The 24,513-nt window shown below is 51.1% G+C and overlaps 1 protein-coding gene across 4 annotated transcripts in view; it reads right to left on the reverse strand.

Annotated features, from left to right (window-relative positions):
- shc1 (SHC (Src homology 2 domain containing) transforming protein 1) overlaps positions 1-24,513 on the reverse strand; it is a 159,007-nt gene that overhangs the window by 91,194 nt on the left and 43,300 nt on the right. For 2 of the 4 annotated variants that reach the window (XM_070868655.1, XM_070868656.1), the window contains exon 2: positions 15,519-15,600. The exons of the other annotated variants lie outside the window; for them this stretch is intronic. In XM_070868655.1, coding sequence (XP_070724756.1) covers positions 15,519-15,530 — 12 coding nt within the window. In that variant the 5' untranslated portion in view covers positions 15,531-15,600. The remainder of the gene's footprint in view (positions 1-15,518; positions 15,601-24,513) is intronic. 4 annotated transcript variants of the gene reach the window in all.

Genomic DNA, 24,513 nt, shown 5'->3' on the forward strand with positions numbered 1-24,513 from the left:
AGGGACAAATATTGGCCCCAGGACACCGGGGAGAACTCCCCCTGCTCTTCTTCCAATAGTGGCCCCGGGATCTTTTACATCCACCCGAGGGGGCAGACGGGGCCTCGGTTTAACGTCTCATCCGAAAGACGGCACCTCCGACAGTGCGGCGCTCCCTCAGTACTGCCCCTCCGACAGTGCGGCGCTCCCTCAGCACTGCCCCTCCGACAGTGCGGCGCTCCCTCAGCACTGCCCCTCCGACAGTGCGGTGCTCCCTCAGTACTGCCCCTCCGACAGTGCGGCGCTCCCTCAGCACTGCCCCTCCGACAGTGCGGCGCTCCCTCAGCACTGCCCCTCCGACAGTGCGGCGCTCCCTCAGCACTGCCCCTCCGACAGTGCGGCGCTCCCTCAGCACTGCCCCTCCGACAGTGCGGCGCTCCCTCAGCACTGCCCCTCCGACAGTGCGGCGCTCCCTCAGCACTGCCCCTCCGACAGTGCGGCGCTCCCTCAGCACTGCCCCTCCGACAGTGCGGCGCTCCCTCAGCACTGCCCCTCCGACAGTGCGGCGCTCCCTCAGCACTGCCCCTCCGACAGTGCGGCGCTCCCTCAGCACTGCCCCTCCGACAGTGCGGCGCTCCCTCAGCACTGCCCCTACGACAGTGCGGCGCTCCCTCAGCACTGCCCCTACGACAGTGCGGCGCTCCCTCAGCACTGCCCCTCCGACAGCGCGGCACTCCCTCAGTACTACACTGGGAGTGTCAGCCTAGATTATGTGCTCAAGTCCCTGGAGCAGGACTTGAACCCACAACCTCCTGACTTAGAGGCAAGTGTGCTGCCCACTGAGCCATGGCTGACGGGAGCTGGTCCAGCCTCCCCTTAAATGCCTTGATACTATTCGCCTCAACCCCTCCCTGTGGCAGTGAGTTCCACATTCTCACCACTCTCTGGGTAAAGAAGTTTCTTCTGAATTCCCCATTGGATTTCTGGGTGACTATCTTATATTGATGGCTTCTAGTTGTGCTCTTCCCCACAAATGGAAATATTCTCTCTGTATCCACTCGATCAAATCCTTTCATCACTTTAAACATCTCTATCAGTTCATACCCTCGTAGTTTTGGTGTCATCTTGGAGTGTACTTGGGAGCATGGATAATGTCATCTCTCCCACACGCCCAGCCCCCACCCCACCCCAGCCCCTCCAACAAATTCAAAAGAAATGTTTTGAGGACATGGTCAGTGATGGAAATACAAGATTGGCAATTCTAACACTGATCCATCATCATTGTAGGTGCTCCCTCATACCGAGGCTGACTTGCTTCCAGGCCAAAAAAGGATGAGTTCGCAGGTGTTTCAATGAAGTACCTAATATTCCGGATCCCGAACTACATCCTGAAGGGTGGAAGATGCCTGTGGGTGGATTTTTTTAACGTGGGGTGACCGTTGCACACCAGCCACCACACGGGCTTGACAGAGCGAGGTCTTGGTCCAGGGGCCAGGGTTAACCAGGACGACTGGAGACCAGCTCTGCTGCACGGACCCAGTGTGCGCCCACATATCGCACAGTGTGGGCTGGGTCCGTGCTGCCCCTGGGCCCTCGGCCCTGAACTCACGCCTCTCCTGGGCCCCGATCACGTCCCTCTACAGTCTCTCGCCACAATATAACTTAGACCATTTATCAATTTAAAGCATATTTTTTTTGTTTGATTTCAGAAAGAAAATAAAATGAAATAAAATAACTTTGAAAATATTTCTTGTAGTCACTCCCTGATATCCTTCAGCATGCAAGCAAACAGAGTGTGAAGACTTTGATGCACGAGTAACTGGTAACCGTTTTTAACATGATGCAGAGAGGATGTTTCCACTGATGGGGGAGACTAGAACTAGGGGGCATGGTCTTAGAATAAGGGGCCGCCCATTTAAAACTGAGATGAGGAGGAATTTCTTCTCTCAGAGGGTTGTAAATCTGTGGAATTCACTGCCTCAGAGAGCTGTGGAAGCTGGGACATTGAATAAATTTAAGACAGAAATAGATAGTTTGACTCACTCACCCACCCACTCCGATGTTGGGGAAGTCCAGAACCAGGGGACACAGTCTAAGGATAAGGGGTAAGCCATTTAGGACCGAGATGAGGAGAAACTTCCTCACTCAGAGAGTTGTTAACCTGTGGAATTCCCTGCCGCAGAGAGTTGTTGAGGCCAGTTCATTGGATATATTCAAGAGGGAGTTAGATATGGCCCTTACGACAAAAGGGATCAAGGGGTATGGAGAGAAAGCAGGAAAGGCATACTGAGGTGAATGATCAGCCATGATCTTATTGAATGGTGGTGCAGGCTCGAAGGGCCGAATGGCCTACTCCTGCACCAATTTTCTATGTTTCTATAAGGGGATAAGGGGGCGGGCAGGGAAGTGGAGCTGAGTCCATGATCGGATCAGCCACGATCGTATTAAATGGCGGAGCAGGCTCGAGGGGGTCGTATGGCCTACTCCTGCTCCTATTTCTTATGTCCCTATTATGGGCCGCTGCATTAAAAAAACACCGGCCCTCACACCAGGCTGAGAGCTGTGGTAACAGACGGGAACCAGAGGCACAAGCAAAAGCCACAGCTATTACTGACGTGGAAATTTGGGAGGTTGGCAGCAATGCGGGAGGAGGCCACCGAGTGTAAGCACACACGACAAAGAATGAAGCTGAAAGGGCCACAGCGAATCGTGTGCCTGTTCCAGGAGGCACGACCAAAACGAGGGAAAAACTTGATCAGCAACTTTGAACAGGGCTTCTCAAGACATCAGGAAGCAGCTTTTAAAAATCAATCACATAAGCACCCCCATCAGAGAATCTTCAGAATTGGAGAAATTTACAGCGCGGAAGGAGGCCATTTCGGCCCATCGTGTCCACGCCGGCCGACAAAGAGCCACCCAGCCTAATCCCACTTTCCCGCTCTCGGTCCGTAGCCCTGTGGGTTACGGCACTTCAAGTGCACATCCAGGTACTTTTTAAATGTGGTGAGGGTTTCTGCCTCTACCACCCTTTCAGGCCGTGAGTTCCACCCCAGACCCCACCACCCTCTGGGTGAAGACATTTCCCCTCAAATCCCCTCGAAACCTCCCCCCAATTATTTTAAATCTATGCCCCCTGGTTGTTGACCCTAATGGAAACAGGTCCGCCCTATCCACTCTATCCAGGCACCTCATAATTTTATACACCTCAATCAGATCTCCCCTCAGCCTCCCCTGTTCCAAAGAAAACAACCCCAGCCTCTCCAATCTTTCCTTATCGCTAAAATTCCCCAGACCGGGCAACATCCTGGTAAAGCTCTTTCACCGTAACACGTTATTTTTCGGTTTTTCTTTGTTTCAATAGCTGGTGTAAGGTGCAACGGATTGGCGACTGTGTCTTTGGCTTGCACGATCAGCGTTCCAGTCCAGCCCAGACTGCTGCATTAGGCGCACTTGTCGGCTGGCTGCGAGAATCTTATACCAACGTGAATCGGAACAGATTTGACCCACCTACGTATGTGCTCCAAACTGCCCCGAGTTCAGAGGTCAGCCGTGGCTTAGTGGGCAGCACTCTCGCCTCGGAGTCAGAAGGTCGTGGGTTCAAATCCCACGCCACAGACGTCAGCACAAAGATCGAGGCTGACACTCTGTGAAGTGCCGAGGGGGAGCCGCACAGCCGGAGGGGCGGTGCCGAGGGAGCGCCGCACAGCCGGAGGGGCGGTGCTGAGGGAGTGCCGCACAGCCGGAGGGGTGGAGCCGAGGGAGCGCCGCACAGCCGGAGGGGCGGTGCCGAGGGAGCGCCGCACAGCCGGAGGGGCGGTGCCGAGGGAGCGCCGCACAGCCGGAGGGGCGGTGCCGAGGGAGCGCCGCACAGCCGGAGGGGTGGAGCCGAGGGAGCGCCGCACAGCCGGAGGAAGGTGCCGAGGGAGCGCCGCACAGCCGGAGGAAGGTGCCGAGGGAGCGCCGCACAGCCGGAGGAAGGTGCCGAGGGAGCGCCGCACAGCCGGAGGTGCCGTCTTTCAGATGAGACATGAAACCGAGGCCCCGTCTGCCCTCTCGGGCGGATGTAAAGGATCCCGGGGCCACTATTGGAAGAAGGGCAGGGGGACTTCTCCCCGGTGTCCTGGGGCCAATATTTATCCCTCGACCAACACCACTGGATAAACTGTTCATTCTCAGTATTGTGGGAGCTTGCTGTGCACAAATTGGTTGCCCTTTTCCTACGTTACAACAGTGACTACACTCCAAAAGCACTACATTGTTACGCGCTATGACACTTGCATTTATATAGCGCCTTTCATGTACGACAATATCCCATGATGCTTCACAAGAGCGATCATCAAACTAACTGACATCAGGCCACATGAGGAGATATTAGCACAGGTGACCAAAAGCTTGGTCAAAGAGGTACGTTTGAAGGAGGGTCTGAAACGGAGGAGAGAGAGGCAGAGGGGTTTAGGGAGGGAGTTCCAGAGCTCACGGCCTAAGCAGCTGTAGGCACGGCCACCAATGACGGAGCGATGGAAATCGGGGGGATACGCAAGAGGCCAGAATTGAAGGAGCGCAGAGATCTCGGAGGGCTGGAGATGGTGCAGAGATAGGGAGGGGAGGGGAGGGGAGGGGAGGGGGGGGGGGGGGGGGGGGAAGACGAGGCCTGGAGGGAACATAGCCTTTCATAACAAAAAAACCCACTCATTTTCAAAGACAGACTGGCAAGTTACTGAAACAGCCAAGTTAACATTAGCAGGGTCTACTGGCTAAAAAACCGGGCTCCCTCGCGACTTAACGCTTCAGCTAAGGTATGCTGCTTGGCATGTTGAGGCGAAAGGGAGAGGGAGATCGACATAGGAGGGGGGAAACAGGGAACGGGGGAACGACACAGGATCACAGGCACAGAAACATGCCGTTCGGCCCAACCAGTCCGTGCCGGCGTTTATACTCCACTCGAGCCTCCTCCCGGCTTTCTTCATCGAAATCAGCCAGCAAAACCCTCCATTCCCTTCTCCCCCATACGCTTATCCAGCCTCTCCTTAAATGCATCGACACGATTCACCTCAACCCCTCCCTGTGGCAGCGAGTTCCACATTCTCACCGCTCTCTGGGTAAAGAAGTTTCTCCTGAATTCCCCATTGGATTGCTTGGTGACTATCTTATATTGGCCTCTAGTTATGCTCTTCCCCACAAGTGGAAACATCCTCTCTCTATCTATTCTATCAAAACCTTTCATAATGTTAAGGGGCTGCTTTTCGCTCATCCCTCAGCCTTTGTTTTTCCAAGAAAAAAAAAAGAGACCCAGCCTGTTCATCCTCTCCTGATATGAATATTAAACCAAAAAGCACCAAACTTTTATGCTCTTCATTTAGGACAGTGGCTGTTTTTAAGAAAAACTTTTCACCCTCGGGATGTAGGCGTTGCTGGCAATGCCGGCATTTATTGCCCATCCCTAATTGCCCGCAGTGATAGAGATAATGGCCGACAAATTTCCATCTTCACCTCATGGGCAGAATCTGACAGAGTGTATCGTCCGCCATTGAGAGAGCCCGGCCGCATTTCATTCCACTGAAATCACGACACCGAGTGGAATAGGGAAGGTTCCCCCTGAACACTGCTTTAGAGGTGCAAAATTGTAAACATAGAAACATAGAAAATAGGTGCAGGAGCAGGCCATTCGGCCCTTCGAGCCTGCACCACCATTCAATATGATCATGCAACTTCAGTACCCCATTCCTGCTTTCCCTCCATACCCCTTGATCCCTTTAGCCGTAAGGGCCACATCTAACTCCCTTTTGAATATATCCAACGAACTGGCCTCAACAACTTTCTGTGGTAGAGAATTCCACAGGTTCACAATTCTCTGGGTGAAGAAGTTTCTCCTCATCTTGGTCCTAAGTGGCTTACCCCTTATCCTTAGGCTGTGACCCCTGGTTCTGGACTTTCCCAACATTGGGAACATTCTTCCTGCATCTAACCTATCCAATCCTGTCAGAATTTTATTTGTTTCTATGAGATCCCCTCTCTTTCTTCTAAATTCCAGTGAACATAAGCCCAGTCGATCCAGTCTTTCTTCATATGTCAGTCCTGCCATCCCGGGAATCAATCTGGTGAACCTTCGCAGCACTCCCTCAATAGCAAGAATGTCCTTCCTCAAGTTAGACCACCAAAACTGTACACAATATTCCAGGTGTGGCCTCACCAAGGCCCTGTACAACTGTAGCAACACCTCCCTGCCCCTGTACTCAAATCCCCTCGCTATGAAGGCCAACATGCCATTTGCTTTCTTAACCGCCTGCTGTACCTGCATGCCAACCTTCAATGACTGATGTACTATGACACCCAGGTCTCGTTGCACCTCCCCTTTTCCTAATCTGTCACCATTCAGATAATAGTCTGTCTCTCTGTTTTTACCACCAAAGTGGATAACCTCACATTATACTTCATCTGCCATGCATTTGCCCACTCAACTAACCTATCCAAGTCACTCTGCAGCCTCATAGCATCCTCCTCGCAGCTTGAGGTGGGGTAGCATTGCTGGTTAAGGAGGAGATTAAGACAATAGTTAGGAAGGACATTAGCTTGGATGATGTGGAATCTATATGGGTAGAGCTGCAGAACACCAAAGGGCAAAAAACGTTAGTGGGAGTTGTGTACAGACCTCCAAACAGTAGTAGTGATGTTGGGGAGGGCATCAAACAGGAAATTAGGGGTGCGTGCAATAAAGGTGCAGCAGTTATAATGGGTGACTTTAATATGCACATAGATTGGGCTAACCAAACTGGAAGCAATACGGTGGAGGAGGATTTTCTGGAGTGCATAAGGGATGGTTTTTTAGACCGATATGTCGAGGAACCAACTAGGGGGGGGAGGCCATCTTAGACTGGGTGTTATGTAATGAGAAAGGATTAATTAGCAATCTCGTTGTGCGAGGCCCCTTGGGGAAGAGTGACCATAATATGGTGGAATTCTGCATTAGGATGGAGAATGAAACAGTTAATTCAGAGACCATGGTCCAGAACTTAAAGAAGGCTAACTTTGAAGGTATGAGGCGTGAATTGGCTGAGATGGATTGGCGAATGATACTTAAGGGGTTGACTGTGGATGGGCAATGGCAGACATTTAGAGACCGCATGGATGAACTACAACAATTGTACATTCCTGTCTGGTATAGAAATAAAAAAGGGAAGGTGGCTCAACCGTGGCTATCAAGGGAAATCAGGGATAGTATTAAAGCCAATGAAGTGGCATACAAATTGGCCAGAAATAGCAGCGAACCTGGGGACTGGGAGAAATTTAGAACTCAGCAGAGGAGGACAAAGGGTTTGATTAGGGCAGGGAAAATGGAGTATGAGAAGCTGCTTGCAGGGAACATTAAGACGGATTGCAAAAGTTTCTATAGATATGTAAAGAGAAAAAGGTTAGTAAAGACAAATGTAGGTCCCCTGCAGTCAGAATCAGGGGAAGTCATAACGGGGAACAAAGAAATGGCGGACCAATTGAACAAGTACTTTGGTTCGGTATTCACGAAGGAGGACACGAACAACCTTCCGGTTAGAAAAGGGGTCGGGGGGTCTAGTAAGGAGGAGGAACTGAGGGAAATCCTTATTAGCCAGGAAATTGTGTTGGGGAAATTGATGGGATTGAAGGCCGATAAATCCCCAGGGCCTGATGGACTGCATCCCAGAGTACTTAAGGAGGTGGCCTTGGAAATAGTGGATGCGTTGACAGTCATTTTCCAACATTCCATTGACTCTGGATCAGTTCCTATGGAGTGGAGGGTAGCCAATGTAACCCCACTTTTTAAAAAAGGAGGGAGAGAGAAAACAGGGAATTATAGACCGGTCAGCCTGACATCGGTAGTGGGTAAAATGATGGAATCAATTATTAAGGATGTCATAGCAGTGCATTTGGAAAGAGGTGACATGATAGGTCCAAGTCAGCATGGATTTGTGAAAGGGAAATCATGCTTGACAAATCTTCTGGAATTTTTTGAGGATGTTTCCAGTAGAGTGGATAAGGGAGAACCAGTTGATGTGGTATATTTGGACTTTCAGAAGGCGTTCGACAAGGTCCCACACAAGAGATTGATGTGCAAAGTTAGAGCACATGGGATTGGGGGTAGTGTACTGACATGGATTGAGAACTGGTTGTCAGACAGGAAGCAAAGAGTAGGAGTAAATGGGTACTTTTCAGAATGGCAGGCAGTGACTAGTGGGGTACCGCAAGGTTCTGTGCTGGGGCCCCAGCTGTTTACACTGTACATTAATGATTTAGATGAGGGGATTAAATGTAGTATCTCCAAATTTGCGGATGACACTAAGTTGGGTGGCAGTGTGAGCTGCGAGGAGGATGCTGTGAGGCTGCAGAGCGACTTGGATAGGTTAGGTGAGTGGGCAAATGCATGGCAGATGAAGTATAATGTGGATAAATGTGAGGTTATCCACTTTGGTGGTAAAAACAGAGAGACAGACTATTATCTGAATGGTGACAGATTAGGAAAAGGGGAGGTGCAAAGAGACCTGGGTGTCATGGTACATCAGTCATTGAAGGTTGGCATGCAGGTGCAGCAGGCGGTTAAGAAAGCAAATGGCATGTTGGCCTTCATAGCGAGGGGATTTGAGTACAGGGGCAGGGAGGTGTTGCTACAGTTGTACAGGGCATTGGTGAGGCCACACCTGGAGTATTGTGTACAGTTTTGGTCTCCTAACCTGAGGAAGGACATTCTTGCTATTGAGGGAGTGCAGCGAAGGTTCACCAGACTGATTCCCGGGATGGCGGGACTGACCTATCAAGAAAGACTGGATCAACTGGGCTTGTATTCACTGGAGTTCAGAAGAATGAGAGGGGACCTCATAGAAACATATAAAATTCTGACGGGGTTAGACAGGTTAGATGCAGGAAGAATGTTCCCAATGTTGGGGAAGTCCAGAACCAGGGGTCACAGTCTAAGGATAAGGGGTAAGCCATTTAGGACCGAGATGCGGAGGAACTTCTTCACCCAGAGAGTGGTGAACCTGTGGAATTCTCTACCACAGAAAGTTGTTGAGGCCAATTCACTAAATATATTCAAAAAGGAGTTAGATGAGGTCCTTACTGCTAGGGGGATCAAGGGGTATGGCGAGAAAGCAGGAATGGGGTACTGAAGTTGAATGTTCAGCCATGAACTCATTGAATGGCGGTGCAGGCTAGAAGGGCCGAATGGCCTACTCCTGCACCTATTTTCTATGTTTCTATGTTTCTATGACTTCCCCTGATTCTGACTGCAGGGGACCTACATTTGTCTTTACTAACCTTTTTCTCTTTACATACCTATAGAAACTTTTGCAATCCACCTTAATGTTCCCTGCAAGCTTCTTCTCGTACTCCATTTTCCCTGCCCTAATCAAACCCTTTGTCCTCCTCTGCTGAGTTCTAAATTTCTCCCAGTTCCCGGGTTCGCTGCTATTTCTGGCCAATTTGTATGCCACTTCCTTGGCTTTAATACTATCCCTGATTTCCCTTGATAGCCACAGTTGAGCCACCTTCCCTTTTTTATTTTTACGCCAGACAGGAATGTACAATTGTTGTAGTTCATCCATGCGGTCTCTAAATGTCTGCCATTGCCCATCCACAGTCAACCCCTTAAGTATCATTCGCCAATCTATCCTAGCCAATTCACGCCTCATACCTTCAAAGTTACCCTTCTTTAATTTCTGGACCATGGTCTGTTTCATTCTCCATCCTAATGCAGAATTCCACCATATTATGGTCACTCTTCCCCAAGGGGCCTCGCACAATGAGATTGCTAATTAATCCTCTCATTACACAACACCCAGTCTAAGATGGCCTCCCCCCTAGTTGGTTCCTCGACATATTGGTCTAGAAAACCATCCCTTATGCACTCCAGGAAATCCTCCTCCACCATATTGCTTCCAGTTTGGCTCGCCCAATCTATGTGCATATTAAAGTCACCCATTATAACTGCTGCACCTTTATTGCATGCACCCCTAATTTCCTGTTTGATACCCTCCCCAACATCACTACTACTGTTTGGAGGTCTGTACACAACTCCCACTAACATTTTTTGCCCTTTGGTGTTCTGCAGCTCTACCCATATAGATTCCACATCATCCAAGCTAATGTCCTTCCTAACTATTGCATTAATCTCCTCTTTAACCAACAATGCTATCCCACCTCCTTTTCCTTTTATTCTATCCTTCCTGAATGTTGAATAACCCTGGATGTTGAGTTCCCAGCCCTGATCATCCTGGAGCCTCGTCTCCGTAATCCCAATCACATCATATTTGTTAACATCTATTTGCACAGTTAATTCATCCACCTTATTGCAGATACTCCTTGAATTAAAACACAAAGCCTTCAGGCTTGTTTTTTTTAACACCCTTTGTCCTTTTAGAATTTTGCTGTACAGTGGCCCTTTTTGTTCTTTGCCTTGGGTTTCTCTGCCCTCCACTTTTCCTCATCTCCTTTCTGTCTTTTGCTTTAGCCTCATTTTTGTCTCCCTCTGTCTCCCTGCATTGGTTCCCATCCCCCTGCCATATTAGTTTAACTCCTCCCCAACAGCACTAGCAAACACTCCCCCTCGGACATTGGTTCTGGTCCTGCCCAGGTGCAGACCGTCCGGTTTGTACTGGTCCCACCTCCCCCAGAACCGGTTCCAATGCCCCAGGAATTTGAATCCTTCCCTGCTGCACCACTGCTCAAGCCACGTATTTATCTGCGCTATCCTGCGATTCCTACTCTGACTAGCACGTGGCACTGGTAGCAATCCCGAGATTACTACTTTTGAGGTCCTACTTTTTAATTTAGCTCCTAGCTCCTTAAATTCGTTTCGTAGGACCTCATCCCTTTTTTTAAACCTATGTCGTTGGTACCAATGTGCACCACGACAACTGGCTGTTCTCCCTCCCTTTTCAGAATGTCCTGCACCCACTCCGAGACATCCTTGACCCTTGCACCAGGGAGGCAACATACCATCCTGGAGTCTCGGTTGCGGCCGCAGAAACGCCTATCTATTCCCCTCAGCATTGAATCCCCTATCACTATCGCTCTCCCACTCTTTTTCTTGCCCTTCTGTGCAACAGAGCCAGCCACGGTGCCATGAACTTGGCGGCTGCTGCTGCCCTCCCCTGATGAGTCATCCCCCCCCAACAGTACTCAAAGCGGTGTATCTGTTTTGCAGGGGGATGACCACAGGGGACCCCTGTACTACCTTCCTTGCACTACTCTTCCTGCTGGTCTTCCATTCCCTATCTGGCTGTGGACCCTTCTCCTGCGGTAAGACCAACTCGCTACACGTGCTACTCACGTCATTCTCGGCATCGTGGATGCTCCAGAGTGAATCCACCCTCAGCTCCAACTCCGCAACGCGGACCGTCAGGAGCTCAAGGTGGATACACTTCCCGCACATGTAGTCGTCAGGGACACCGGAAGTGTCCCCGAGTTCCCACATGGTACAGGAGGAGCATAACACCCGACTGAGCTCTCCTGCCATGACTTAACCCTTAGATACACTTAAATTGGCAACAACAATGTTAAAAGTTACTGACTAATATGAAAAGAAAAAGAAAAACTACTCACCAATCACCAGCCAATCACTTACCCCCTTGGCTGTGACGTCACCTTTCTGTTTCTTTCTACTACTTTTTTGCCTTCTACCTGTAGCTGCACAAGTACGCCTTTTATAGGCCTCTCGCTGACCCCGGACTCGCGTCTCTCCAACGAACTCCCGATGCCTCTCGCTGACCCCGGACTCACGTCTCTCCAACGAACTCCCGACGCCTCTCGCGGCCTTTTATAGGCCTCTCGCTGACCCCGGACTCGCGTCTCTCCAACGAACTCCCGACGCCTCTCGCGGCCTTTTATAGGCCTCCAACCCCGGACTCACGCCTCACGCGGTCTTTTATAGGCCTCCGACCCCGGACTCACGCCTCTCCAACGAACTCCCGACACCTCTCGCGGCCTTTTATAGGCCTCCAACCCCGGACTCACGCCTCACGCGGCCTTTTATAGGCCTCCGACCCCGGACTCACGCCTCTCCAACGAACTCCCGACGCCTCTCGCGGCCTTTTATAGGCCTCCGACCCCGGACTCGCGCCTCTCCAACGAACTCCCGACGCCTCTCGCGGCCTTTTATAGGCCTCCGACCCTGGACTCACGCCTCTCCAACGAACTCCCGACGTTCAAGGTGTGGCCTCACCAAGGCCCTGTACAACTGCAGTAAGACCTTCCTGCTTCTATTGACCTTGCAGTCAATAAATAGAACATAGATTTTTTTTAAATTGCAGGATCTCTGCATGTTGCCTTACCCACATCACCGCTGCACCACCTTCGATGCTTAGTGCATATTTCTTGTTGGGTTTCTGCCCGAGTGTCCCTGAAATGGGCTTACACAATCAATGAAGTACTTTTGAAGTGTATCGGCTGTGACTCAGTGGGCAGCGCTTTCGCCTGAGTCGGAAGGTCGTGCGATCAAGTTCCACTCCAGAGAGTATAACATAAGAACACAAGAAATAGGAACGGGAGTCGGCCATTCAGCCCCTCGAGCCTGCTCTGAAATTCAATATCATCATGGCTGATCATGCAACTTCAGTATCCCATTCCTGCTTTCTCTCCATACACCCTGATCCCTTTAGCCATAAGGGCCACATCTATCTTTTGAATATATCTAACGAACTGGCCTCAACAACTTCCTGTGATAAAGAATTCCACAGGTTCACAATTCTCTGAGTGAAGAAGTTTCTCCTCATCTCGGTCCGAAATGGTTGACCCCTTTTATCCTTAGACTGTGACCCCTGGTTCTGGACTTCTCCAAAAACGGGAACATTCTTCCTGCATCTAACCTGTCCAGTCCCATCAGAATTTTATATGATTCTATGAGATCCCCTCTCATTCTTCGAAATTCCAGTGAATATAAGCCTAGTCGATCCAGTCTTTCTTCATAAGTCAGTCCTGCCATCCCGGGAATCAGTCTGGTGAACCTTCGCTGCACTCCCTCAATAGCAAGAACGTCCTTCCTCAGATTAGGAGACCAAAACTGAACACAATATTCCAGGTGTGGCCTCACCAAGACCTCCCTGCTCCTATACTCAAATCCTCTCGCTATGAAGGCCAACATGCAATGCAAAGGACACATTCCGCATTGATGACAGAGAGCGCTTCATGTAAATAGTGATCAACACTCGGAATAGGTTCCAAGTAGGGATAGCGAGGGCAAAAAGTCTGGAGTCATTCAGATGCCGTGACATGGATTTCGAAGGATAAGCCAAATGGTCTCGGCTATTTCGCTTTGTATGCCCCCAATGGCGTGTTACTTCAGTGATGTGTGGAGGATGCCAGAATCATAATCATAGGCAGTCCCTCGGAATTGAGGAAGACTTGCTTCCACTCTGAACATGAGTCCTTAGGTGGCTGAACAGTCCAATACGAGAGCCACAGTCCCTGTCACAGGTGGGACAGACAGTGGTTGAGGGAAGGGGAGGGTGGGACTGGTTTGCCTGCGCTTGGTTTCTGCATGCTCTCGGCGACGAGATTCGAGGTGCTCAGTGCCCTCTCAGATGCACTTTGTGGAAATGTATTTTTATCTAAGCTGATACCATACGGTATTTGTGTGCCCTTTGCAATATATATATATAACAAAATGGAGTCCTGGTCCTTCCAGAACTTTCTGCATTAAGGCAGTCAGCTTGCATAAACAGCTAAACCTGGGTTGAGATGGCTGATGGCCATCAGACAGCTAGGAGACAAGTCATGCTGAGACAAGTACCCCCCCATGGTGCTCTCCTATTGTCTATACGACACAAGTCCCATGCCACCCCACCCTTTTCGAAGTACTCAAACCATCAGCCATTATCTCTTGTAGAGACCTCATCTTTTTGATGCAAACAGATAACTGACTAGGAAACCGAACAATCCTGACACAATGCAAGACGGCCAACTAATAACCCTGACAAAAGGAAATATCTGCAAACCACGTCAGGACCAGGATATAGTAATTAACTCTTTATCTGTATTCACTGACTGTAAGACAGAGCCAATACACAGGGAGAGGCCATAACTTGGGTTTTACTTGTGAAACTGTACCATTGCGGAGGTGTTCACTTAGCCCTTGACTGAGTGTGACCTGCCCCTTACTAGCAAGCGAATTAAAGAAACTTCTGCCGGAGCTGAAAGTGTCGGAGTCATTCTTTTCGGAGGTCGAGATTTCGACAACTTCCTCCACTTAGGTCGGACTGGTCTTTGGCCAGGGACTCCCAGGTGTCAGTGGTGATGCCGCACTTTATCAGGGAGGCTTTGAGGGTGTCCTTGCAACGTTTCCTCTGCCCACCTTTGGCTCGTTTGCCGTGAAGGAGTTCCGAGTAGAGCGCTCGCTTTGGGAATCTCGTGTCTGGGGCATGCGGACAATGTGGCCCTGCCCAGCGGAGCTGGTCGAGTGTGTGGTCAGTGCTTCGATGCTGGGGATGTTGGCCTGGTCGAGGACGCTAACGTTGGTGCGTCTGTCCTCCCAGGGGATTTGCAGGATCTTGCGGAGACATCGTTGGTGGTATTTCTCCAGCGACTTGAGGTGTCTGCTGTACATGGTCCATATCTCTGAGCCACTCAGGAGGGCGGGTATCACTACAGCCCTGTAGACCATGAGCTTGGTGACAGTTTTGAGGGCCTGAATATGGAACCGTGAGCCACAGATACTGTGGCCACAAGAGGCTGGGTATTCTGCGGTGAGTGTCTCACCTCCTGACTCCCCAAAGCCTTTCCACCATCTACAAGGCACAAGTCAGGAGTGTGATGGAACACTCTCCACTTGCCTGGGTGAGTTGCAGCTCCAACAACACTCGAGAAGCTCGACACCATCCAGGACAAAGCAGCCCGCTCGATCAGCACGCTACCCATCACCTTCAACACTCACTCCCTCCACCACCGGCGCACCGTGGCTGCAGTGTGCACCGTCGACAAGATGCACCGCGGCAACTCGCCAAGGCTTCTTCGGCAGCACCTCCCAAACCCGCGACCTCTACCCCCTAGAAGGACAAGGGCAGCAGGCGCATGGGAACACCACCCCCTCCACATTCCCCTCCCAGTCACACACCACCCCGACTTGGAAATATATCGGCCGTTCCTTCATCGTCGCTGGGTCACAATCCTGGAACTCCCTCCCTAACAGCACTGTGGGAGCACCTTCACCACACGGACTGCAGCGGTTCAAGGCGGCGGCTCACCACCACCTTCTCGAGGGGCAATTAGGGATGGGCAATAAATGCCCGTCTTGTTGGCAACGCCCACATTCCGTGACTGAATAACAAAAAAGCTATTTGTAGCACAAGACTAGCCGGGCTACATTTCTATTTCTGAGCATTTTACAGTGTATAATTATTGAAATGATTTTCTGCAGGAGCCGCTGTGAAATATTAAATTATCCCATTCGAGGGTTTACCCCAGCAGCTGAAGTCTAAGATTATCGACAGGGTTGGCTCTCCCTTGAGAACTGCGCGGCCATGTTGACTGCAACCACCACCAAGCACCTGTACCCACCACCAGAGGAAATTCAGTCTTACCACATATTCCATCTCACGCCGTGTCGACTTAACGTACTGGGCGCGGGGACCAGACACAGGCAGGACTTCATCCAGTACAGACCTAAGCCGGTAACAAACTGGGTTAAACGGACACAGCAGAGGAATCACATGAGAAGTCAGAGTCACAGCCAATGTTCCTTTTAACGCGTGGTCCCTTGAAATTTCCGCGCAGGCGTGGTACTTACACGGTGAAGGCCTGTGAGCGGCTTGCGCGGGACCTTTCTGATTGCCGCCATGTGCGCGCACCTTAGCGGGAACATTGATCACAGCTACCCAAGCCTCGCTCAAAGAATCAGAGAAATTTACAGCATGGAAGGAGGCCATTCGGCCCATCGTGTCCGCGCCGGCCGACAAAGAGCCACCCAGCCTAATCCCACTTTCCCGCTCTCGGTCCGTAGCCCTGTAGGTTACGGCACTTCAAGTGTACATCCAGGTACTTTTTAAATGTGGTGAGGGTTTCTGCCTCTACCACCCTTTCAGGCAGCGCGACCCGCCCCAGAGCCCCACCACCCTCTGGGTGAAGACATTTCCCCTCAAATCCCATCTAAACCTCCTACCAATTACATTACCAATGCCCCCTGGTTGTTGACCCCTCTGCTAAGAGAAACAGGTCTGTCCTATCCACTCGATCCAGGCCCCTCATAATTTTATACACCTCAATCAGGTCTCCCCTCAACCTCCTCTGTTCCAAACAAAACAGACCCCAGCCGATCCAATCATTCCTCATCACTAAGAACTATCTCCAACTGACCTTGGCAGCAATGACCTTGCTCTCTTCTCCACCCAAGGACATGAGGGTTCCCTTTAGCGATACAGGGGGTAATAGCAAGGGGCTCAATTGAAATTGAAACCGAGGTGATAGATTTTTGTGAGGTAACGGTACCAAGGGATATGGACCAAGGCGGGTCGACGGAGTCGAGATACAGGTCAGCTATGATCTAACATGGGGGTTTGACAGGGTAGATGCTGATAGGGTGTTTCCCCCGGGCTGGGGAGTCGAGAACCAGAGGTCCCACAGTCTCAGGATAAGGGGTCGGCCATTTTGGATGGAGTTGAGGAGGAATTTCTTCACTCAGAGGGTGGTGAATCTTTGGAATTCTCTGCCTCAGAGGGCTGTGGAGGCTCAATCGCTGAGTAAGATAGATTCTTTAGAGGAATCAAGGGACATGGGGATCGGCTGGGAAAGTGGAGTTGAGGTCGAAGATCAGCCATGATCTCATTGAATGGCGGAGCAGGCTCGAGGGGCCGAATGGCCGACTCCTGCTCCTATTTCTGATGTTCTTAACAGAATCGCTTCTCTCTTCAGCAGTCCCCTGGAGTCGAGGATGATTAATGCTCAAGGGGCTGAATGGCATTCCCCTGTTCCTATGGGTCCCAAATGACCATATATATTGAGTTCAATGTTAGAACTTTCTGTTGTGGGATTCAACCTCACAATCTCTGGGGTCCTCGTCCAGGATTGTCACTGCTACACAAGTTAAAATCCTGGACTGGACACAAGTTAAAATCCTGGTTCATGTCAATCCGTAAACATTTCAAGGTGCTGACACCTACAGATCTTTGTGGTGTGATTTAACATAGAAAATAGGAGCAGGAGCAGGCCATTCGGCCCTTCAAGTTTGCACCTCCATTCAATATGATCATGGCTGATCCTCTATCTCAACACCATATTCCCGCTTTCCCCCCATACCCCTTGATGCCTTTTGTTTCTAGAAATCTATCTATCTCCCTCTTAAATATATTCAGTGACTTGGCCTCCACAGCCTTCTGTGGTAGAGAATTCCACAGGTTCACCTCCCTCTGAGTGAAAACATTTCTCCTCATCTCGCTCCTAAATTTCCTACCCTGTATCCTGAGACTGTGACCCCTTGTTCTAGACTTCCCAGCCCCGGGGGAAACATCCTCCCCGCATCCAGTCTGTCCAACCCCGTCAGAATTTTATACCTTTCAATGAGATCCCCTCTCATTCTTCTAAACTCCAGTGAATACCGGCCTAGTCGACCCAATCTCTCCTCATACGACAGTCCTGCCATCCCAGGAATCAGTCTGGTGAACCTTCGCTGCACTCCCACTATGGCAAGTATATCCTTCCTTAGGTAAGGAGACCCAAACTGCTCACAATACTCCAGGTGCGGTTTCACCAAGGCCCTGTGTAACTGGAGTAAGACATCCTTGCTCCTGTACTCAAATCCTCTTGTAATGAAGACCAACATTTAGGATTTAATCTGCCAGTTATTCAACTGTGCTGGGACAGCCCTTTCGAAACCTGCAGACAAAATGCAACTCTTGCTGCACATAACATAAGAAATGGGAGCAGTGGACCATTCGGCTCCTCGAGCCTGCTCCGCACTCAATTAAGATCATGGCTGATCTTCGACCTCAACTCCACTTTCCCGCCTGATCCCCATATCCATCGATTCCCTTAATATCCAAAAATCTATCGATCTCAGCCTTAAATATACTCAACGACTGAGCCTCCACAGCCCTCTGGGGCAGAGAATCCCAAAGATTCACCACCCTCTGAGTGAAGAAGTTTCTCCTCATCTCAGTCCTAAATGGCCGACCCCTTATCCTAAGACTGTGTGACCTGGTTCTAGACTCCCCAGCCTGGGGGAAACATCCTCCCTGCATCTACCCTGTCAATCTCCCCTCAGAATCTTGTATGTTTCAATGAGATCACCTCTCATTCTTCTGAACTCGAGAGACTATCGGCCCAGTCGACTCAATCTCTCCTCGTAGGACAATCCCCCCCATCCCGGGAATCAGTCTGGTGAACCTTCGCTGCACTCCCTCAATGGCAAGTATATCCTTCCTTAGGTAAGTATATCATTCCTAGTGGACTCAATCATCCACATCTGTGGACAAGGATTCACGATAGCATCATTGTCACAAACATAACCCAAAGGTGTCCAAAGTTGCGGCAGAAATCTCCACAACCGGTGTACATGTTGGTTTTACACGGTTCCTTCTGTGGCTCCTGCTCGTTCTGGTTTTCCCTCATCCCACACAACTGCATCCTCCTGCCCTCACTTCCTCGCTTAGACCAGTTCAAATTACACACCTCAGTAGGTCACCCCAACATTTAACATAATAAACCTACGTAAACTAGAGGTGATCCAAAACTCGGCAGCTCCGATTCCTAACTCGCACCGAGTCCCGCTCACCCATCACCCGCTGTGCTCGCTGCCTCCGTGTCCTAGCTCGCACTGAATCCCGCTCACCCATCACCCCGTGCTCGCTGTCCTCGTGTCCTAACTCGCACCGAGTCCCGCTCACCCATCACCCCCTGTGCTCGCTGCCCCGTGTCCTAACTCGCACCGAGTCCCGCTCACCCATCACCCTCTGTGCTCGCTGCCCCGTGTCCGAACTCGCACCGAGTCCCGCTCACCCATCACCCCCTGTGCTCGCTACCCCCCATGTCCTAACTCGTACCGAGTCCCGCTCAATCACCCCGTGCTCGTTGCCCCCTTGTCCGAACTCGCACCGAGTCCTGCTCACCCATCACCCTCTGTGCTCGCTGCCCCGTGTCCGAACTTGCACCAAGTCCCACTCACCCATCACCCACTGTGCTCGCTGCCCCCGTGTCCTAACTCGCACCAAGTCCCGCAGACCCATCACCCCCTGTGCTCGCTGACCTACATTGGCTCCTGGTTAAGTAACGCATTGATTTCAAAATTCTCATCCTTATTTTCAAATCCCTCCATGGCCTTGCCCCTCCCTATCTCTGTAATCTCTTCCAGCACCCACCCTCCCGAGATGTCTGCGCTCCTCTAATTCTGCCCTCTTGAGCATCCCTGATTATAATCGTTCCCCCATCGGTGGCCGTGTCTTCCGCTGCCTGGGCCCCAAGCTCTGGAACTCCCTCCCTAAACCTCTCTACCTCTCTCTCCTCCTTCAAGACGCTCCTTAAAACCGACCTCTTTGACCAAGCTTTTGGTCAGCTGCCCTAATTTCTACTTGTGCAGCTTGGTGTCAAATTTTTTAATCTCATAATACTCCTGTGAAGCGCCTTGGGCCGCTTCACTATGTTAAAGGCGCTATATAAATACAAGTTGTTGGTGTTATAAAGCAAAATCTGACAGAGATATTCAAGCGATTACAGGCAGGCTCAATGCAAAGTGTGACTGTGTAAACTCTGGAGACAATCCAAGGTAACTCGCCCAAAAACTCCCACCACGTTTCCTGGCAACGAGATACTGCAGGAATGCCATGCCTCACAATAGCTGCCTGGTACATAGAGAAACCGTCAAGGGTCACAGTTCAGCTCTCGCGTCCGCAAGATGCTACAAATCCCCTGGGAGGACAGACGCACCAACGTTAGCGTCCTCGACCAGGCCAACATCCCCAGCATCGAAGCACTGACCACACTCGACCAGCTCCGCTGGGCGGGCCACATTGTCCGCATGCCCCCGACACGAGACTCCCAAAGCAAGCGCTCTACAGTTTTGGTCTCCTAACTTGAGGAAGGACATTCTTGCTATTGAGGGAGTGCAGCGAAGATTCACCAGACTGATTCCCGGGATGGTGGGACTGACCTATCAAGAAAGACTGGATCAACTGGGTTTGTATTCACTGGAGTTCAGAAGAGTGAGAGGGGACCTCATAGAAACGTTTAAAATTCTGATGGGATTGGACAGGTAAGATGAAGCAAGAATGTTCCCGATGTTGGGGAAGTCCAGAACCAGAGGTCACAGTCTAAGGATAAGGGGTAAGCCATTTAGGACCGAGATGAGGAGAAACATCTTCACCCAGAGAGTGGTGAACCTGTGGAATTCTCTACCACAGAAAGTAGTTGAGGCCAATTCACTAAATATATTCAAAAGGGAGTTAGATGAAGTCCTTACAACTCGGGGGATCAAGGGGTATGGCAAACGAGCCAAAGGTGGGCAGAGGAAACGTTACAAGGGACCACCCTCAAAGCCTCCCTGATAAAGTGCAACATCCCCACCGACACCTGGGAGTCCCTGGCCAAAGACCAGTCCGCCCTAAGTGGAGGAAGTGCATCCGGGAGGGCGCTGAGCACCTCGTGTCTCATCACCGAGAACACGCAGAAACCAAGCGCAGGCAGCAGGAGCGTGCGGCAAATCTGTCCCACCCTCCCTTACTCTCATCAACTATCTGCCCACCTGTGACAGAGACTGCGGTTCTCGCATTGGACTGTTCAGCCACCTAAGGACTCACTTCAGGAGTGGAAGCAAGTCTTCCTCGATTCCGAGGGGCTGCCTATGATGACTCAGTGGGTAGCACTCTCACCTCGGAGTCCGAGGTGCGTTCAAGTTGGCACTCCAGAGACTCGAGCACAAATATCTAAGCCAACATTCCCAGTGCCAGTACTGAGGGAGTGCTGCACAGTCGGAGGTGCCATCTTTCGGATGGAGACATTAAACCGAGGCCCACGACCACTTTTGGAAGAGGGGGGGGGGGAAAACATAGGAAATAGGTGCAGGAGCAGGCCATTCAGCCCTTCTAGCCTGCACCGCCATTCAATGAGTTCATGGCTGAACATGCAACTTCAGTACCCCCTTCCTGCTTTCACGCCATACCCCTTGATCCCCCGAGTTGTAAGGACTTCATCTAACTCCCTTTTGAATATATTTAGTGAATTGGCCTCAACTACTTTCTGTGGTAGAGAATTCCACAGGTTCACCACTCTCTGGGTGAAGATGTTTCTCCTCATCTCGGTCCTAAATGGCTTACCCCTTATCCTTAGACTGTGACCTCTGGTTCTGGACTTCCCCAACATTGGGAACATTCTTCCTGCATCCAACCTGTCCAAACCCGTCAGAATTTTAAACGTTTCTATGAGGTCCCCTCTCACTCTTCTGAACTCCAGTGAATACAAACCCAGTTGATCCAGTCTTTCTTGATAGGTCAGTCCCACCATCCCGGGAATCAGTCTGGTGAATCTTCGCTGCACTCCCTCAATAGCAAGAATGTCCTTCCTCAAGTTAGGAGACCAAAACTGTACACAATACTCCAGGTGTGGCCTTACCAAGGCCCTGTACAACTGTAGCAACACCTCCCTGCCCCTGTACTCAAATCCCCTCGCTATGAAGGCCAACATGCCATTTGCTTTCTTAACCGCCTGCTGTACCTGCATGCCAACCTTCAATGACTGATGTACCATGACACCCAGGTCTCGTTGCACCTCCCCTTTTCCTAATCTGTCACCATTCAGATAATAGTCTGTCTCTCTGTTTTTACCACCAAAGTGGATAACCTCACATTTATCCACATTATACTTCATCTGCCACGCATTTGCCCACTCACCTAACCTATCCAAGTCACTCTGCAGCCTCATAGCATCCTCCTCGCAGCTCACACTGCCACCCAACTTAGTGTCATCCGCAAATTTGGAGATACTACATTTAATCCCCTCGTCTAAATCATTAATCTCCCCGATGGACTGAGGCCAATATTTATCCCTTCACTAACATATCACTACAAGTGTTTATCTGGTCACTATAACATTGCTGTTTGTGGGAGCTTGCTGTGTGCAAATTGGCTGCCGCTTTTCCTACATTACAACAGTGACCACACTTCAAAAAGGACTTCATTGGCTGCAAAGCGCGTTGGGTTATCCTGAGATGGCAACGCAAGTTGGTTCCTTCTCTCCGTTCCTCCCTCCTCGTACAGCTGCTTCAATATTGTGCGGACACCATTCTAGTCCCTGCAGTCCAACTGCCACCAGGATGAGCAAAATGAAGGTGTTGTCACTGGTTGCGTTAGGCTAGTTTGTTGGGAGCCGTGCTGCTTTGACCTAGTCGGGACCCCTCGGTCACAACCAGCACAGGTCAGTTCCGGCTGCAAACTTGCCCTCCTCCCATTTGTGATGCCCGGGAATAGTGGCCGTGGGATCTTTTACATCCACCCGAGGGGGCAGATAGGGGCCTGGGTTTAATGTTTCATCTGAAAGACGGCACCTCCGACATTGCAGCACTCCCTCAGTTCTGTCCTCCGACACTGCGGCGCTCCCTCAGTACTTTCCCTCCGACAGCGCAGTGCTCCCTCAGTACCGCCCCTCCGACAGTGCGGCGCTCCCTCAGTACCGCCCCTCCAACACTCCCTCAGTACCGCCCCTCCGACAGTGCGACGCTCCCTCAGTACCGCCCCTCCGGCGCTCCCTCAGTATGGCCCCTCCGACAGTGCGGCGCTCCCTCAGTACCGCCCCTCCGACAGTGCGGCGCTCCCTCGGTACCGCCCCTCCGACAGTGCAGCGCTCCCTCAGTCCCGCCCCTCCGACAGTGCGGCACTCCCTCAGTACTGCCCCTCCGACAGTACAGCGCTCCCTCAGTACCGCCCCTCCGACAGTGCGGCGCTCCCTCAGTACCGCCCCTCTGACAGTGCGGCGCTCCCTCAGTACTACCACTGGGAGTGTCGGCCTGCATTTTGCGGTCAAGTACAAAATGAGCGTAATTTGCTGGGGTGGGTGGAGGGGTTGATATCTTCGTGAAACATCACGGGTATTGTCCCAAGAACAGGTAACCTGCTCTCTTGGTCCTGAATAGTGTGCCGCACCGTCAAGCGGAAAAGAATGAGGAAAAACAATAAAAAGGTTAAAGTGAAAGGCACGTATGTGCTTGAACACGAGCCTGTATCGAAGAGACACACGCCTGGGAGAGCAGAAATGGCTTTCTTTATGAGGGTTAATTGATTATTACAGTGAGAACACAGAGTGCCAGATATTTATAGACAGTCTTATGATGTGGAGTTTGGCAGCCTCGACATACTTGCAAGTTTATTCAAGAATTAGTCGACTCTTCCGCAAGTATACAGCATTTCAAAAAGTTCCATTTTCCCGTTAAAAACAACTTGCATTTATATAGCGCCTTTAACGCAGTGAAACATCCCAAGGCGCTTCACAGGAGTATTGAGAGATAAGAGATTTGACTCCGAGCCACATGAGAAGAAATTAGCGCAGGCGACCAAAAGCTTGGTCAAAGATGTAGGTTTTAAGGTGCGCCTTGAAGTAGAAGAGAGGTAGAGAGGCGGAGAGGTTTAGGGAGGGAGTTCCAGAGCTTGGGGCCCAGGCAGCTGGAGGCACGGCCACCGATGGTTGAGCGATGGAAATCAGGGATGCGCAAGAGACAGAATTGATGGTGTGCAGAGATCTCGGGGGGGGGGGGGGGGGGGTTGTTGGGCTGGAGGAGATAGAGATAGAGAGGGGTGTAGGGGCTGGAGATTACAGGGATAGGGAGGGGTGTAGGGGCTGGAGGAGGTTACAGAGATAGGGAGGGGTGTAGGGGCTGGAGGTGGTTACAGGGATAGGGAGGGGTGGAGGGGCTGGAGGAGGTTACAGAAAGAGGGAGGATTGAGGGCCATGGAGGGATTTGTAAACAAGGATGGAGAATTTTGAAATCGAGGCGTTGCTTAACCGGGAGCCAACGTAGGTCGGCGAGCACAGGGGGTGATGGGTGAGCGGGACTCGGTGCGAGTTAGGACACGGAGGCAGCGAGCACAGGGGGTGATGGGTGAGCGGGACTCGGTGCGAGTTAGGACACGGGGTCAGCGAGCACAGGGGGTGATGGGTGAGCGGGACTCGGTGCGAGTTAGGACACGGAGGCAGCGAGCACAGGGGGTGATGGGTGAGCGGGACTGGGTACGAGTTAGGACACGGGGGCAGCAGAGTTTTGGATCACCTCAAAGTTGACGACACGCAGCACAGCTGAAATCACAAGATGTGATCACACTTGCGTCGACCGACAGCCATTTCCCGACGGGGAGGAAATTTAAACCCCGTGCCAACAAAAAAAAACAGGAAGAAAATTCAGAAGTAAACTCCGTACCTGCCTAGGCACGAAATGAAGTTCTGACGAATATTCTAAATGCAAGGTGTTCGGCAAGTGTGTTAATTCTGGCACTTGTTGCCGTTCACTCCCACGTAAAAGTGGAGGGTGCCCTGCTTATCGTTTCTTCAGCAGGCCCAGACTGTGGGACACACACAGACGGTATCTAGAAGAGATACTCGATGCTT

The sequence above is a fragment of the Pristiophorus japonicus genome, chromosome 30, assembly GCF_044704955.1.
Source record: "Pristiophorus japonicus isolate sPriJap1 chromosome 30, sPriJap1.hap1, whole genome shotgun sequence".
Lineage (NCBI taxonomy): Eukaryota > Metazoa > Chordata > Chondrichthyes > Pristiophoridae > Pristiophorus > Pristiophorus japonicus.